The sequence below is a fragment of the Bufo gargarizans genome, chromosome 2 (assembly GCF_014858855.1).
Source record: "Bufo gargarizans isolate SCDJY-AF-19 chromosome 2, ASM1485885v1, whole genome shotgun sequence".
Taxonomy (NCBI): Eukaryota; Metazoa; Chordata; class Amphibia; order Anura; family Bufonidae; genus Bufo; species Bufo gargarizans.
The window spans coordinates 190,401,203-190,416,022 of NC_058081.1; the positions used below are offsets into that span (position 1 = coordinate 190,401,203).

General features: G+C 43.8%; 1 protein-coding gene across 6 annotated transcripts in view; it reads left to right on the forward strand.

The window, feature by feature from the left end:
* Positions 1-14,820, forward strand: part of HERC1 (HECT and RLD domain containing E3 ubiquitin protein ligase family member 1) — a 181,712-nt gene that overhangs the window by 93,822 nt on the left and 73,070 nt on the right. For 3 of the 6 annotated variants that reach the window (XM_044279795.1, XM_044279796.1, XM_044279800.1), the window contains exons 39-45: positions 1,502-2,247; positions 3,816-4,014; positions 4,747-4,907; positions 6,341-6,481; positions 6,792-6,999; positions 7,587-7,711; positions 10,719-10,939. In XM_044279795.1, coding sequence (XP_044135730.1) covers positions 1,502-2,247; positions 3,816-4,014; positions 4,747-4,907; positions 6,341-6,481; positions 6,792-6,999; positions 7,587-7,711; positions 10,719-10,939 — 1,801 coding nt within the window. The remainder of the gene's footprint in view (positions 1-1,501; positions 2,248-3,815; positions 4,015-4,746; positions 4,908-6,340; positions 6,482-6,791; positions 7,000-7,586; positions 7,712-10,718; positions 10,940-14,820) is intronic. The other 3 variants (XM_044279797.1, XM_044279798.1, XM_044279799.1) reach the window with 3 other exon arrangements.

Genomic DNA, 14,820 nt, shown 5'->3' on the forward strand with positions numbered 1-14,820 from the left:
GTTCAGAGATAAGTGCTATAGATTGTGCCCTCAGAGCTGCCCTCACTGAGAAAGGTGAAGCAATAGTCTGCAGATACACTAAAAGTGAAAGCTATAGAGGAAAATGTTAAAGGGGTTGTATCACTTGAGCAAATGGCATTTATCATGTAGATAAAGTTAATACAAGCCACCTATTAATGTATTGTGATTGTCCATATTGCCTCCTTTGCTGGCTGGATTCATTTTTCCATCACATTATACTCTGCTCATATCCAGGGCTTATGGCCACCGCTGCAGCACAGATATGAGGTGGCCGGAATGGAAGCTACTGCGCATGCGTGCCTTTTGTGTGCTACCATGGTCCCAGCCACCAGAGATTCCAGTGCTTTTTCCTATAGTGGAGAAGCACGACCACCGCTGCTGGATTGCAGGGTGCTCATAACCCCTGGGAACGAGCAGTGTATAATGTGATGGAAAAAATGAATCCAGCCAGCAAAGGAAGCAATATTGACAATCACAATACATTAGTAAGTGTCTTGTATTAACTTTCTCTACATGATAAATGCCAATTCCTGGAGCAAGACAAGCCCTTTACATTTTTTTTAAAGACCAATTGAAAAAATATGACTTTAGCCCAAAATGAGTACAATACAATTATAAAAATAAATTGCCCCCAAGGTGTCCATAGCCTTTAGGCAGTGATGTTGGATTATTGCTGTATTATTCTTCTCGGACCACAAAGCCAGTTGGTAGTTTGTATTTTTCCAGTTGCAGTTCTATTTTTTTACACCTGATGGTCTGTAGATGGCAATATAAGTGACACAGATGGTTAGCGGAATCCTTCTATAAAGTGTGTTCCATCCTCATGTACCCTCAATGACTTTTTTCCATATTTACCTCATCATTGCCTTTCCTAATGTGTTCTGCTCTTGGTCTATCCTGTGCTGCAACTGTTTTTTTTTTTTTTTTTTTTTTCTAATCTTTGCTTATTTCCAATTTACAAAAACACTTATTTATGAAAACTACTTTTAAGAAAAGTGTATACAGACTCTCACAAAAGTGAGTACACCCTTTACATTTTTGTAAATATTTTAAACCAGCGGTTTAGACATTATTGGCTGTGTTGAGTTATTTTGAGGGCACACCAAATTTACAGTTAGACAAGCCGTACACGGACTACTTTACATTGTATCAAAGTGTCATTCAGTGTTGTCCCATGAAAAGATATAACATTTACAAAAATGTGAGGGGTGTACTCACTTTTGTGAGCATCCTGAGAATTTGTAGCAGTGTTTTGTCTTTTTTTTTTTTTTTGCTGGCTGGAACATGAACCCCATAATCTGATTGCTGTGGTCATCTCTTCACATTCTATACACATTTTCCTAAATAAGACCCTATATTTCCACATGGATGCTCGCTGTCAATTGCTTGACATTTATCAGCATTATTTCCTGTACTCTCCTCTTGTCTGTCCCTCACTTGCTTTTTCCTGTGTCGTTCTGATTTTTTTTCTCAACCAAAGCTTCCCAACTTTTTGGTCGCCTAGTGACACTCCTCTCTACAATCTGGAGCCCTGTGACCCCCCTCCCTTCGATGTGGCTCGTTTCCGTGGGCTGACTGCCTCTACACTGCTTGACCTTACATACCTGACAGGCATCCATGAAGATCCTGGCAAATCTGGTGTTAAACGTCATGAAAAGAAACACCGGCATGAATCTGAAGAGAAAGGAGACCCGGACCAAAAGGGTGACTGTGAATCAACAGAGCGAGCCCCGGAGGAGAAAATCATCAGCAACATTGCTTCTAAATCTGAAAACGAATCTATTGCTCTTCTGAGTGAAGCCCCAGCAAACGAACAACATCATGCTGATGGAAAACGGAAAAGTCACGACCACATCTCGCGAAACCACGATGTTTCCCAGTCTGAGATTAGGGCTGTTCAATTATCCTACGTAAATTTGGGAGCCATGAAATCCTTGGGAGCACTGCTAAGCTGCAGTAAATATGCTGAGCTGCTGCTTATTCCAAAGGTGCTGGCAGAGAATGGGCACAATTCCGATTGTGCAAGCTCCCCTGTCGTACATGAGGATGTAGAAATGAGAGCCGCCCTGCAATTTCTGATGCGTCACATGGTGAAGAGGGCTGTTATGAGATCGCCCATAAAGAGGGCATTGGGACTGGCTGATCTGGAGAGAGCACAAGCCATGATTTACAAGCTGGTGGTTCATGGACTGCTGGAAGAGCAATTTGGCAGCAGAATTAAACCAGGTAAAACAGAGATGGAGTTTTAAGGTATTGTTTCCTTAGCAGTATGTTTTAGACTACATGGATTTACTACATTGTGATGGTTATTTTACTCTAATTTGCAACGTTTCACACTTGTTGCCAGCTTTCAAAAGTGGCAAGAAAAGTGGTTGGGGCTTTGCAGAGGCCAATACCTGTCACTGTAGTTTATATCCGAAAGTGCCATAAATTATAGCTTAAAGGGGTATTCCCATCACAGACAATGGGGGCATATTGCTAGGATATGCCCCCATTGTCTGATAGGTGCGGGTCCCACCTCTGGGACCCGCACTTATAACAAGAACGGAGCGGGGAGAACTGTGGCTGGAGGACCCCAGATTTCCCAGGGGCCGTCCACCACCAAGCGCTGCTCCCATATAAGTGAATGGGAGCGCACCGCGCACACGCGGCCCCTGCTCCCATTCATTTCTATGGGGCAGACTGAAATAGCCGAGCCAGCGCTCTGATATTTTTGGCGGCCCCGTAGAAATGAATGGAAGGCGGAGTGCGCCCTCCGTTCATTTCCCTGCTCCGTTCTCATTATAGGTGCGTGTCCCCGAGGTGGGACCCGCACCTATCAGACAATGGGGGCATATCCTAGCGATATGCCCCCATTGTCTGTGATGGGAATACCCCTTTAAGTATACTCCATGTCTTAACTAAGGTAAGTTTGATTTTCTGGGACACGGAATTCAAGAAGATGCACAAAATGAACCTCTTTATAAATTAAGCGCATTTCACTCCAGCAAGCTTCTAACTAAGACTGGCATAGGGGATGCCAGTCTTAAGAAATTTGCCTCTAACTTCTCTCTGAAATGGTGCAGCACTCTAGTGTAGAATCATAGGGGATCATTTATTAACCTGAAACACTCCTAGGTGCACATTGCAGCACAATGTTTAGTTGCGTCGCAATCTGCAACTTTTCCCCAGCTCAAGCCAGGTCTAAAAAAAAGTGTGCGTTGTGGGAGCGGGAAAGGGAATGGGCCAGGAGGCCCATCTCATTTACTATTTTCAATGCCTGTTTTAGGCGCAGAAAATGGTCTAAATGTAAGCCAGCAAAGAAAGCTGTCTTACATTTAGAAGCTGCGCTGGATGCGCTGAAGTTATGTAGAGGGTGGCGCCTCTACATAACTTTGGCAATCCCCCGCCAGGGCAGGGGCTTTATTAAGACCGGCGTCTACAACTCTAGTGTGAATAAATGACCCCTATAATTCATTGTAATGTGGATATTGTAAAGCCAGGATGCTCAACCTGCGGCCCTCCAGCTTTTGCAAAACTACGACTCCCATAATAGCTGTAGGCGGTCCAGGCATACTGGGAGTTGTAGTTTTGCAACAAACATAATAATTCTGTTTGGGCAAAGTATATAAATCATTGCAAATATCTTGCCCTTTCTACATCGTTAACTACCAGATCTCCATAGTAAAAGATATGACAGTAACGTAAAACCAACAGAATTAGTTAAAAAATTGCTTAACATTTTTGAAGATTTTAACCATATAATCCTAATAATTCCTTCTGCTCATTTGGTTTGGTATTTGTACTTCCTCTAGACATAGATCAGCAACCTGAAGATAATGACCAAGTTCATCAAGCTCAAACACCAGTCACCACTAGCCCGTCGGCATCCAGCACCACCTCGTTCATGAGCAGCTCGCTCGAGGACACAACCACAGCTACCACTCCAGTGACGGACACTGAAACAGTGCCAGCATCGGAGTCTCCTGGCGTCATGCCTCTTAGCCTGCTGAGGTACTGTCATAGAGAATGGAATGAGTTTTTGTTGCTTTTGTGTTTTTCTTTTACTGGGCTATTTGTTATTTGGCTAATTGGCATAGGAGTGCTGGAGGGCTTACAGCGCAATATGCTGATGGTAATTCTCTATGGGCCACCATTGCTTCACACTGCATCTCTTAGGCTGCTTTGCCAGCTAGGTAGTGTGGTTTGTGCACAGTCATATAGAGTCACTATAGCTTACTTCCTTGTATTGTAAGGAGGAATAGTTCTATAGAGAACATGCTGACAGGTCCCCTTTACAAATGGTGTAGATGAGTCTGCAAGAGCTACATTTAAGAAATGGGTAGTGCTGTGTGATTCACATTTCAGAACTATTGACGGAACACTATACAGTATATAAAAGAAAAAAGCATAATCACAAGTATTTCCGTTGCTTATATATCACCAACACATTCTGCAGCTACATATTGTCCATACTTATTTCAGTCCCTGTCTAATGGGGTTCACAATCTAATGTGCCTGTCTCTGACACATACTGGAGCCATTTTCACAGGTAGCCAGGGAACCAATCAGTATGTTTTTGGAGTGTGGATGAAAAGCAGAGTACCTGGAGGAGAACATACAAACTCCATCCAGATGTTGCTCTCAGCAGGGCGTAAATCCAGGACCCCCCAGTTCTGCAAAACAACCATTGACCAACTATGGCAAATCTTATTTCATCCACCTGTAGCATTGTTTGTTTTTTAGGCAAATGTTTTCAAGCTACCCAACTACAACAGTGCTGCCCACCCGTCGTGCACAGACGCCTCCAATCACATCACTGCCAACATCACCCACAGATGAAGTGGGAAGAAGGCAGAGCTTGACATCCCCTGACTCTCAGCCATCAAGGCACACAAACCGTACAGGTGAGTTTACAAATTAAAAGGGATGTCCAGCAGTATTAGATTTTTTTTTATATATGTTTCACAGTGGGTTAACTTGCTGTTCTGATGCTGCTCCCATCCCGCTGCTTTCCACTTCCTGATCCCAATTCAACAAGCAGGTAATGCCATGGAAGGGCCACTCAGCCAACAACTAGTTGAGGCAGATAAGGGGCTGAGGTGCATCTCCGTTATGGCCACTAATTGGCTGAGCAGACATCTCCAGGTATTTCCTGTGTGTCTAGCTGGACCAGGAAATGGAAAGCAGTGTGCGGTCCCCAATGCATGGGCACCATCCGTGCAGTTGCTGTAGACGGATGCAGACCCATTCAACTTGAATGGGTCCGTGATCCATCTGCACCTCAGAAAAATAGAACATAAAAGGACATGAATAGGTGCTGTTTGCGGGCCGCAATAAGGGCCCGGCCAACACACATTCATGTGCATGAGCCCTTAGTTGGTTCATCCTATAAACCAAAATGAATGTGCAGGCGCACATACACAGTGCCTTTAAAAACAATCAAGCACAAGATGCATCAGCACTCTGCATCTGAGTATATGGATTATCATTTTTATGAATACCTTATTCACTATATAAATGAATATTAGGTGCTTAGGCTCGTTTCTCTTGATTAAAATATTTGCTATCTACCGCAGCAAGGCAATCTCTTATAGATGGGACTCTGCACTAAAATAACTTCTTTTCTTGGGCCTGGGCCTCCAAATTAGTTTAGGGAAAGTAGGGTCCAGTTATATTCTGCTGTACATTAAAGTGGTTGTCTCATCTGGACATTTATGGCATATCTCAGGAACTGGAACCTGCTGTGAATGGAGAGCTTGCTGCACATGCTCAGTGTTCTCCGTTCACTGCTATGGGACTTTCAAAAATTCCCAATTGTGCCTTGTGCCTGTGCTGCTGTTTCTGGAAGTTCCATAGCAGCGAATAGAGAAATCTACACATGCATTGTGTACTCTCCATTCAGGGTGGAGCTCCATTCCTGAGATCGGAGCGGGTCCCAGAGGTTTGACCCCCGCTATTCAGATATTTATGGCATATCCTAGTGATATGCCATAAATGTCCAGATGGGGAAACCCCTTTAAGTCATTTTAGCAAGAAACAAGAGATTGTTTATGCAGTCACTTTTAAGTACGGTCTCATCTTTTAGAGAGGGAAGAGGTTGTATATGTTTATTTATTTTTGTCCCTTTTATAGTGAAAAATTCAAAATTACACACTCCGTCTTTCACATGCCATTGCCCAGTGCTCCCTCTCTTAAGCAGACATCTCTAGGATATCCCTGACTATAAGCCAGAGTATTTCACTTTAGACACGCACGCACAAAAACCTACAGATTATTAATAAATTAGTCTATTAATAATGTACTCTACAGGGATTATCTGCATTATCTGTCTTCGCAGCTCTGTCCGATCCCAGTAGTCGCCTCTCTACATCTCCTCCACCTCCCGCTGTGGTTGTTCCTTTACTAGAAATGGGCTTCTCCATAAGACAAATCAAGAAGGCCATGGAAGCCACTGGTAACTGTCTTGTATATCTCAAAGGTTACTGATCCTTTTGCGTGTAATATTTATCCAGTCATTAGTTTTTTGTTTAGTTGTTTTACATTTCTCACTGCTGACTTTTATCAATGACAGATCTTGTTAACATTAGACATAAATGTGTGATCTGCCTATTCATGTAAGAAAATAGTGGTTTGCTGGTACTGTGGATTGACAGATTGCTCTGTTTTTTAAGTTAATCTGGAATTATTTAAGGCTGTGATATGCTAGAATTATTGCTATCATAAAATATAACTACATTCCTTGATACCTGTTATGTGTATTCCTCCATTTCTTATTGTTTTTCTTTTAGGTGCTCGAGAGGCTGACCCTCAGAATATCACTGTGTTGGCAATGTGGATGATTGAGCATCCAGACGATGAGGAAAGATACTCTGGCAGAACCAGTGAACAATGCCAGGATGGTGCTATTTCAGGTTCAGGGGGTAAATCCAGTGATGTTTTCACAGGGGACATTTCCTCCTCCGATGCTCCTGAATTGGAAGAATGCTTTTGTGACAGGTTAGTTTTGCACATTTAAGAAAATACTTGAAGTATGCTGGGATATCATGTTATATATCTTTACTTTGCTGTGTCTTTTTTTTAGGTTGGTTTTGTTGTATGGTGTTTTTCACTGCTTTTTTGGGGGGAAGCTGAAATGCAGTGGGCAGTCGTTAGTTGAAAGTCTAGTTAAATATGAAAATGTCTACATACAAAGCATTTTGGTTTGTTTAGTTTTTTTTTCAACTTTAACAAATTTCAATAAAAAAAGCAAAATCATAAAAAGGGAAGACAGTAGAGAGTGCAGTAAGAGAGGAGAGAAGGGGGAAAAGAGGGGTCATAATATACAGGTACCAAAATAATTGCTCAGAAAGAGGACCATGAAGGGGGTCCCAGAGAAGGTGATTTATAGAGGATGGTTGGATGCCAGCAGCAGATCACAGAAGCATAATGATGGGGCAGTTAGCGAGTGTGTGTAATGGTTAGAAATGGACCCTTTCACATCAGATCTGTGTGTAGAGGCCTTTGGTGAGAGTGATCATCTCCACCATGCTTTAAAATGCTGGATTTTTACATGCATATACATATATATATATTATGACTTGTAGTCCAGACAGCATGGAACAAGCAGAAAATGCTGGAGCGAGCAGCGGGCAACAGACCAGAGGCAGATCCACTGTAACCAGGAGGCAAAAGTTTGATCTGGCAGCAAGAACACTCTTGGCAAGGGCTGGTATGTTATCCAATGAATTTTACGTTTTCTTATTTTGAACAAGGATGCAAGTGATTTTTAGTAAAACGCACGCATTAATTTACTTTTGCCCTTGAACAAAATAAACCTCTCAAATCATGGTGGCGCATGGTTCTGTTCTTGAGATAAGAGTGGGTCCCAAAGATGGGACCCACACCTATCGAATATTTTATTGTATTTCTATAAAACCATTACACTGTTAATCCTGTTCTTGCATAAAACCCTTTGCAGCACTGAGCGTTCAACAAACTTTGTATTAATCAATAGTACAGAGTATGTACATAAGGAATAATACTATTTCTGGCAATTATGAGTTGTATCTGGCATTTTTCAGCAGTTTTCACCTATGCTTGATAAATATCTGGTTTGCAACTCTCTCAAACATGGGAAATGGAGACTCGCTGCTATCCATTGTACGCACAGAAAGTCGGAGAAGCGCCTTCCTAACTGTCTCGCAGTCACTCAGAAGCATCCCTTACGTTACTTTCACACTTGCGTTTTTTTTTTTCCGGCACTGAGTTCCGTCAAAAGGGCTCGATGCCAGAAAAGGACTGATCAGTTATATCCCCATGCATTCTAAATGGAGAGCAATCCGTTCAGGATGTCTTCAGTTCAGTCATTTTGACTGATGAGGCAAAAGATAAAATCACAGCATGCTACGGTTTTATCTCCGGGCCAAAAAACTGAAGACTTGCCTGAATGCCGTATCCGGCATTTTTTTCCATAGGAATGTATTAGTGCCGGATCCGGCAATTAAAAATGCCGGATCCGTCTATGCGCAGATCGAAAAAAAGGTGAAAAAAATAAATGCCGGATCCGTTTTGCCGGAAAGATGGATTCAGCATTTCAATGCATTTTTAAGACTGATCAGGATCCTGATCAGTCTTACAAATGCCATCAGTTGGCATACGTTTTGCCGGTACTGCTTGCCGGATCACTCTGCCGCAAGTGTGAAAGTAGCCTAAGATAATGGAGGACATTACAGAGAAATACTGACCAGTATTTTTCTGACTAAAGCACTTATGTTAAGCGTCCCATGTAGCAGTCCTGCTTGTCTGTGTGCCTCCTCAGTTTCTTGCCACTCCTCGTCCTCCCCTTTCCATGGACTTGCATTGCCATACGTAATATGATACTCCTGCAGAGATGATCCCTTCCTGGACGGGAAAAAGGGCATTATTCAAAGTGAAAAACAGTTAGGAGGGGCGAACTGGTAGACCGCTAACAGGAGAACTAGACATTTCTCACTAATAAAACATATTGCAGAGTTTCTTTTGATCGCTTGTACTATTGATTTATGCAAAGTTGTGTGAAAAGTTAAGGCAGGCTTACACTGCCCAATTGTCAAGCAGCTTATTGGGGACATACGCTTCTAAAGATACCACAGATCACCCGACAAACAAGCAAAATGCTAATTCATCTGGTTAAACAGTCATTCATGCGTGCAGCTGTTTTCATTCTGGGCAGCAGATCGTGCTGTCTAAACAGCAATGTGCTGCCCAAAAACAGTGCAGCTGTATGAGGACGAGAAATGGCGATCCCTCGTGCTCATATTGTGGGGGTGATTGCTGCATGTAAATGCAACGCTTCACCCCACTGAACGAGCAGCCAATTATCAGAAAGGAACGCTTCCTACCTTATAATTGGTTGCTGGTCTGAGTGTGTAAATCCTGCATTAGTGACCATTTTAAGTCGTGTTTTCAATTGCATCCAATATAGGATATGATAATATTTTTCCTTCATCTTTCTAAACAAAATATTAGCTTACTTCATATGTAGAAATATGTTTAATTAAGGGTACTTTCACACTTGCGGCAGGACGGATCCGACAGGCTGTTCACCATGTCGGATCCGTCCTGCGGCTATTTCGCCGTGCTGCCGGACCGCCGCTCCGTCCGCATTGACTATAATGGGGACGAGGGCGGAGCTCCGGCGCAGCACGGCGAAAGCCACCGGACTAAAAAGTACTTCATGTCCGACTTTTTAGTCTGGCGGCTTTCGCCGTGCTGCGCCGGAGCTCCGCCCTCGTCCCCATTATAGTCAATGGGGATGGAGCGGCGGCACGGCGAAATAGCCGCAGGACGGAACCGACATGGTGAACAGCCTGTCGGATCCATCCTGCCGCAAGTGTGAAAGTACCCTAAAAGGATTTTCTAGGATTATTAAAACAAGGCTGCCTTCTTCCAAGAACAGTACCACTCCTGTCCGTAGGTTGTGTCTGGTATTGCAGCTAAGCCCTATTCACTGCAATGGAGTTGAGATGCAATACCATACAGAACCTATGGACAGGTGTGGAGCTGTTTTTGTAAGAAGGCAGCCATGTTTTTCTAATCCTGGACAACCCCTTTAAGGTAGAAGTCTACCTAATAAACAATAGTGAAAGCTCTAAGGGACAACTTTCATGCTGTGGATTTTTGGTGTGGATTTCTCACCGCATGTCTGCCGCAAATGCCAGTACAATGCATGCACTGAAACCCCTTCCATATCCACAGGATATGCCATAAATATCCAATAGGTGGACATGCGCTTCTCTCTCCTTTCACTTCTGCTGGAATTCAAAAAATAGCCAAACATGCTTATTTGGCTATTTTTGGAACCCTCATAGAAATGAATGTATAGAGACGCAAAATGAGTGGCCACCTCTCCATTTACAGTGGCCACGAGACAGGGTCTCATTCTCAAGATGGGTGCAGGTCCCAGAGGGTGCCCCATGCCCATTGGACATTTATGGCATATTCTGTGGTTATAACATAAATGTTGATTTGGGAATAAGTGTGCTGCCTGGAGATGCTGCAGAGAAGACAGGTTGTCCCCTATCCTAGGTTACTGTATGAAGAGAGCCTTCTGTTGTCATATGCTTGCTTAGGTTACAGGTTTGCCCATTCTCCCACTCTTGGGTTTCCCATCAACACTTAAACTTTGGAGGTACACTTCAGGTTCTAATTGTTTTGTCCGTTTGGTAAAGTAACCTCTTCCTGCATCCTATTGGCAGCTGGATTATACCGCACCGTTCAAGCTCACCGCAACCAGGGTCGAAGAGACGGCGTTTCCTTGCAGCAAGAACCTGGAGCTCTGTATGACCTCAATCTGGATGAAGAACTAGAAATTGACCTTGATGACGAGGCTATGGAGGCAATGTTTGGACAAGACCTAACAAGCGATAATGATATTCTGGGAATGTGGATCCCAGAGGTACTGGACTGGCCAACATGGGTGTGTGACAGCAGCTAGAGCTGCTCTCATCTCTGCTCTAATTCCTCACCCCTTGCTTTTTCCCCAGCATGAGATCAAGAGCATTGATGCATGCAGCTTCCAGCTACAAGCATCTATAGATTTAGCTTTAAAGGCTATGGACACCTTCGGGGCACTTTTTCTTTTATAGAATTTTACTCATTTGGAGTTAAAAATCAGTTTTTCACTACGTCTTTAATAAACATGTTCAGGCTGGCAGTTTCAGTTTTTTGTGTCATGTGTAGCTCTTATCTCTGATCTCCAGACCTCATAAACACTCATGATAGCTCAATTCTTGTGAAACTGATAAGAATATGATTTAAATAAGTGTTTATGAGGTCAGGAGATCAGAGATGAGAGCTGCAAATTAGATGACTGGATTCAAAGAAAACGGAACTTGACCGCTTACAAACCATGTCTCAGAAATGGCTGAACATTTTTTGAGAAAGACCAATTGACAAAAATGCAATCATAAAAAAATACCACCAAAGATGTACATTGCCTTTAAGGATACTGAATATTAATAAGTAAAAGGCAGTTTTCATGTATAGTGAATGTTTTACATATAAAGGTGGCATTTTCTAATTCCATACTATTGGGTAAATCTTTATCCCTGATTATATTTTCCCATACACATAAAAGTAGTCATCCAAACATGCTGTTTTCAAACCAGACATTTATCTTACGTATATTTTGATGTGCTGACTAAAGAAAGGAGTGAATGCCTGATCCTTCTGTTCTCAAGTGCTTACTCTCCTTTCTTTAATGAGAACACATGCATGCTCAGTTGCGTGTGTATGGGGAGGTCCAGAAGAATAGCTAACTTAAAGGGGTTGCCCGATTTTTTTATTTTTTTATTTTATTATTTTTTATTTATTTTTTTATTTATTTATTTTTTATCCCCCTCAGCCAGCAGAATCTGTAAAGAAATCCAGACTAAGACTACTTTCACACTTGCGGTAGCAGGGTCTGGCAGGCTGTTCCAGCGGGGGAACAGCCTGCTGGATCCGTGCTAATGCTAGCCCACGGTGCCACCGGAAGTCCGCTCCGGCCCCATTCACTATAATTGCAGCACAGCAAACTTTCAGAGAGGCGGCCGGAGAAAAACTACAGCACGCTGCTCCCCTGCTGGAGCAGCCTGCAGGACCCTGATACAGCTGAAAGTAGCCTTACTTGCTGCCTGCCTCTTGGATCCAGCTTTGTGGCTTCTGGGCTCTCTTCACTGGACTTCCTGTCCTCATCTGTCAACATTTGCATGGATGGGTTCACGTGCACCGCTCCAGCCAATGACTGGGCTCAACTGAGATGTGTCCCTAAGAAGCACATCACTGCTGGATCACCTTCTGCTTGGGGACACATCACTGTAGAGGCCAGTTATTGGCTCCAGTGTTATATCTAACCCCGTCCATGTGATGGTTGACAGATGGAGACGAAGTCCAGAGAAGGGAGTCGGAACAGAGCTGCAGGGGGCAGGTAAGTACGTACTTATTCACAGTTACCACTGGCTGAGGGAAGGGGGGCAAATAAACACAGACAATCACTTTAAATGAAATGTGTCACCAAAACCTTTTTCTGCCACTTAAACCCAGATAGGGACACACACATTTTCTTTTCATTTTCTGATTGCAGATTTTTTTTAAATTCTATTTCCTGAACATGATTATTATATTCAGTGTGAGGGGCCCAGCAAATGGGGGGAATTTAATAGTCCTGGATAACCCCTTTAAGAGATCCGGCAAGCTGTTTCCTGCATTTCCAACCATATCGCTGTCCAGGCCCATTCACTATAATGGGGACCGGCGGCGATCCGGCCACAACCCAGCAAATATGCTGAGAAGCAGCTGGACAAATACTGCTGCGTGCAGCAGTTTTCGTCCAGCCACTTCTCTGCATGTTTGCCGGGTTGCGACCAGATCTCCGTGGGTCCCCATTATAGTGAATGGGGCAGGAAGGTGTCAGTTAGCATCTGGCAGTGTCTGATCCAGACATCTCTGGCAGGCTGCTCCCCTGCCGGAGATGTAAACACAAGTGTGAAACTTGTCTTAATACAGTTATTGAAATGGAAAATAAAAATTACATAATCAAAAATTCATTCAAAATTTGTTAAACATAAAAACATGATTTAAACAATAGGTCATTTTCTGATGACACATTCCCTTTAAGATTTGATCTTAACAATAATATCATTTTACTGTCTGCTGTATGAAGAAACATGTTTCTCCTTTATTATTTAAGAACTAAAAAGATTTTATTTTTTTAACATTTTTTTTCTAGAAAATGTATTACAAAAATGTTTTTTTAGCCCAAAATATTTGTAAATCGATAATAAAAGAATAAAAAAACTCCAAAGATGTCCATAGCCATAACACATTACATTTTGCTCCGTGACTTCAAGCGAATACTGTGCCCTGCATGTAGATATTTGGTATACTTTAAACGTTTAAACGCTAAGGAAGTCATTTATGATGTGAGGTACACTACTTTCTCGTGAATGGCATTGGGGGACACAGCACCATGGGTATATGCCCAGCTGACACTAGAAAAGAAAAGTGTTAGATCCACCCAGATGGGCTATACCCTCTGCTCAGGCACTAAACTAACTAGTTTTAGTATAGTGTCCGTAGGAGGCTGTTTTTTTGCAGGTCTTGCTGCTTTTTGTTTTTTATTCTTTTTTTTTATTTTATTCTTTTTTTCTTCTCATGCAGGTCTCGGCCTGCTGCAGGATGGGGCTCCATCGTGGATATCCACTTTAGTTGCACCCCCTGTGGGCGCATACTCTCAGTACCTCGCCAGTCACCCAGTCCCCCATTACTGCATCCGCAGTGGCATGGCGGTAATCCCACATATGTGTGAGTTTGCCGAAAGCGGCGCCTGAAGACTTCGGACAGTTGGTATTTTCCCTGCGTCCCTGTCCCATGGGTCTAGGATTAGTTCCCCTCTTTTCTCAGGGGGTTGGAGCACCTCATATCGGGGGGCCCAAGAGGCCCCCCTTTTTCCCCTTGTTTTCCCCCTGCTTCTAGCATTAGTGTTTGCCTGCAATCCAGAAGTTCCTGGTTTCTGACCCAGCACTGTTAACTTAACCTTGTGGGGGGGGGGGGGGGGGTGTTAAATTTTTCACCTTGCGAGGGTCCCCCCTCTTTTCGGAGTCCCCCACACAGGCCCTCTTGGTTAGCTGGGCCTCCAACCACCTATGCCTCTCCCTGGCCTTTTTCCCTCCTTGGGCTTCACTTACCTGTTCTTTCTCTTCCGGAGGGCCCCCGGTCTCCCGCAGTTCCGTCACACCGGCTGTGCTCCTCTCCCGGCTGCTCCATTAATCGAGGCCCCGGCTTTTACCTAGCCTAGGCCGCATCCTTCTTGTCCCCTCCCCTCGCTTCCCAGGCTTTTTTCTTGGCCCCTCCCCATTTCTCTCGGCTCCTGGGACTGATCTTCTTTCCCTCCTATCCCATTTTAGCGCAGGCTTTTGCCTGGGGCAGAGTTTGCCTTCTTCTGGCTAGTTCTTCCTCTGGGACCTCCATCTTGCCAGCACTCCTGAGGGACGCTCTCCAATCTCCTGCAACCTTCCTGGCACTCTCCTGTGACTGCTGCAGCACCTCTTCGTGGACACAGCACCTGGGGGCCCGGTAGGACAACCTCTGGCTGGCTGCTTTTATTTTTTATTGAGGCTCACTCAGCCCTCATGTCCTCTTCCAGAGAAAACTCCCAGCCTCCCCCCCCCCCCCCCCCCATCATGAATTATACGTGCACCCGCTGTAATAAAAAGTTGCCTTGTGGTCAGCCTGAGCCAGTTTGGGCGCAGTGCCTTTCCCCCAGGGTCGGTTCTTCCAGTCGCCGCCTTTTTTCAGGCCATTTATTCCCTTCACACA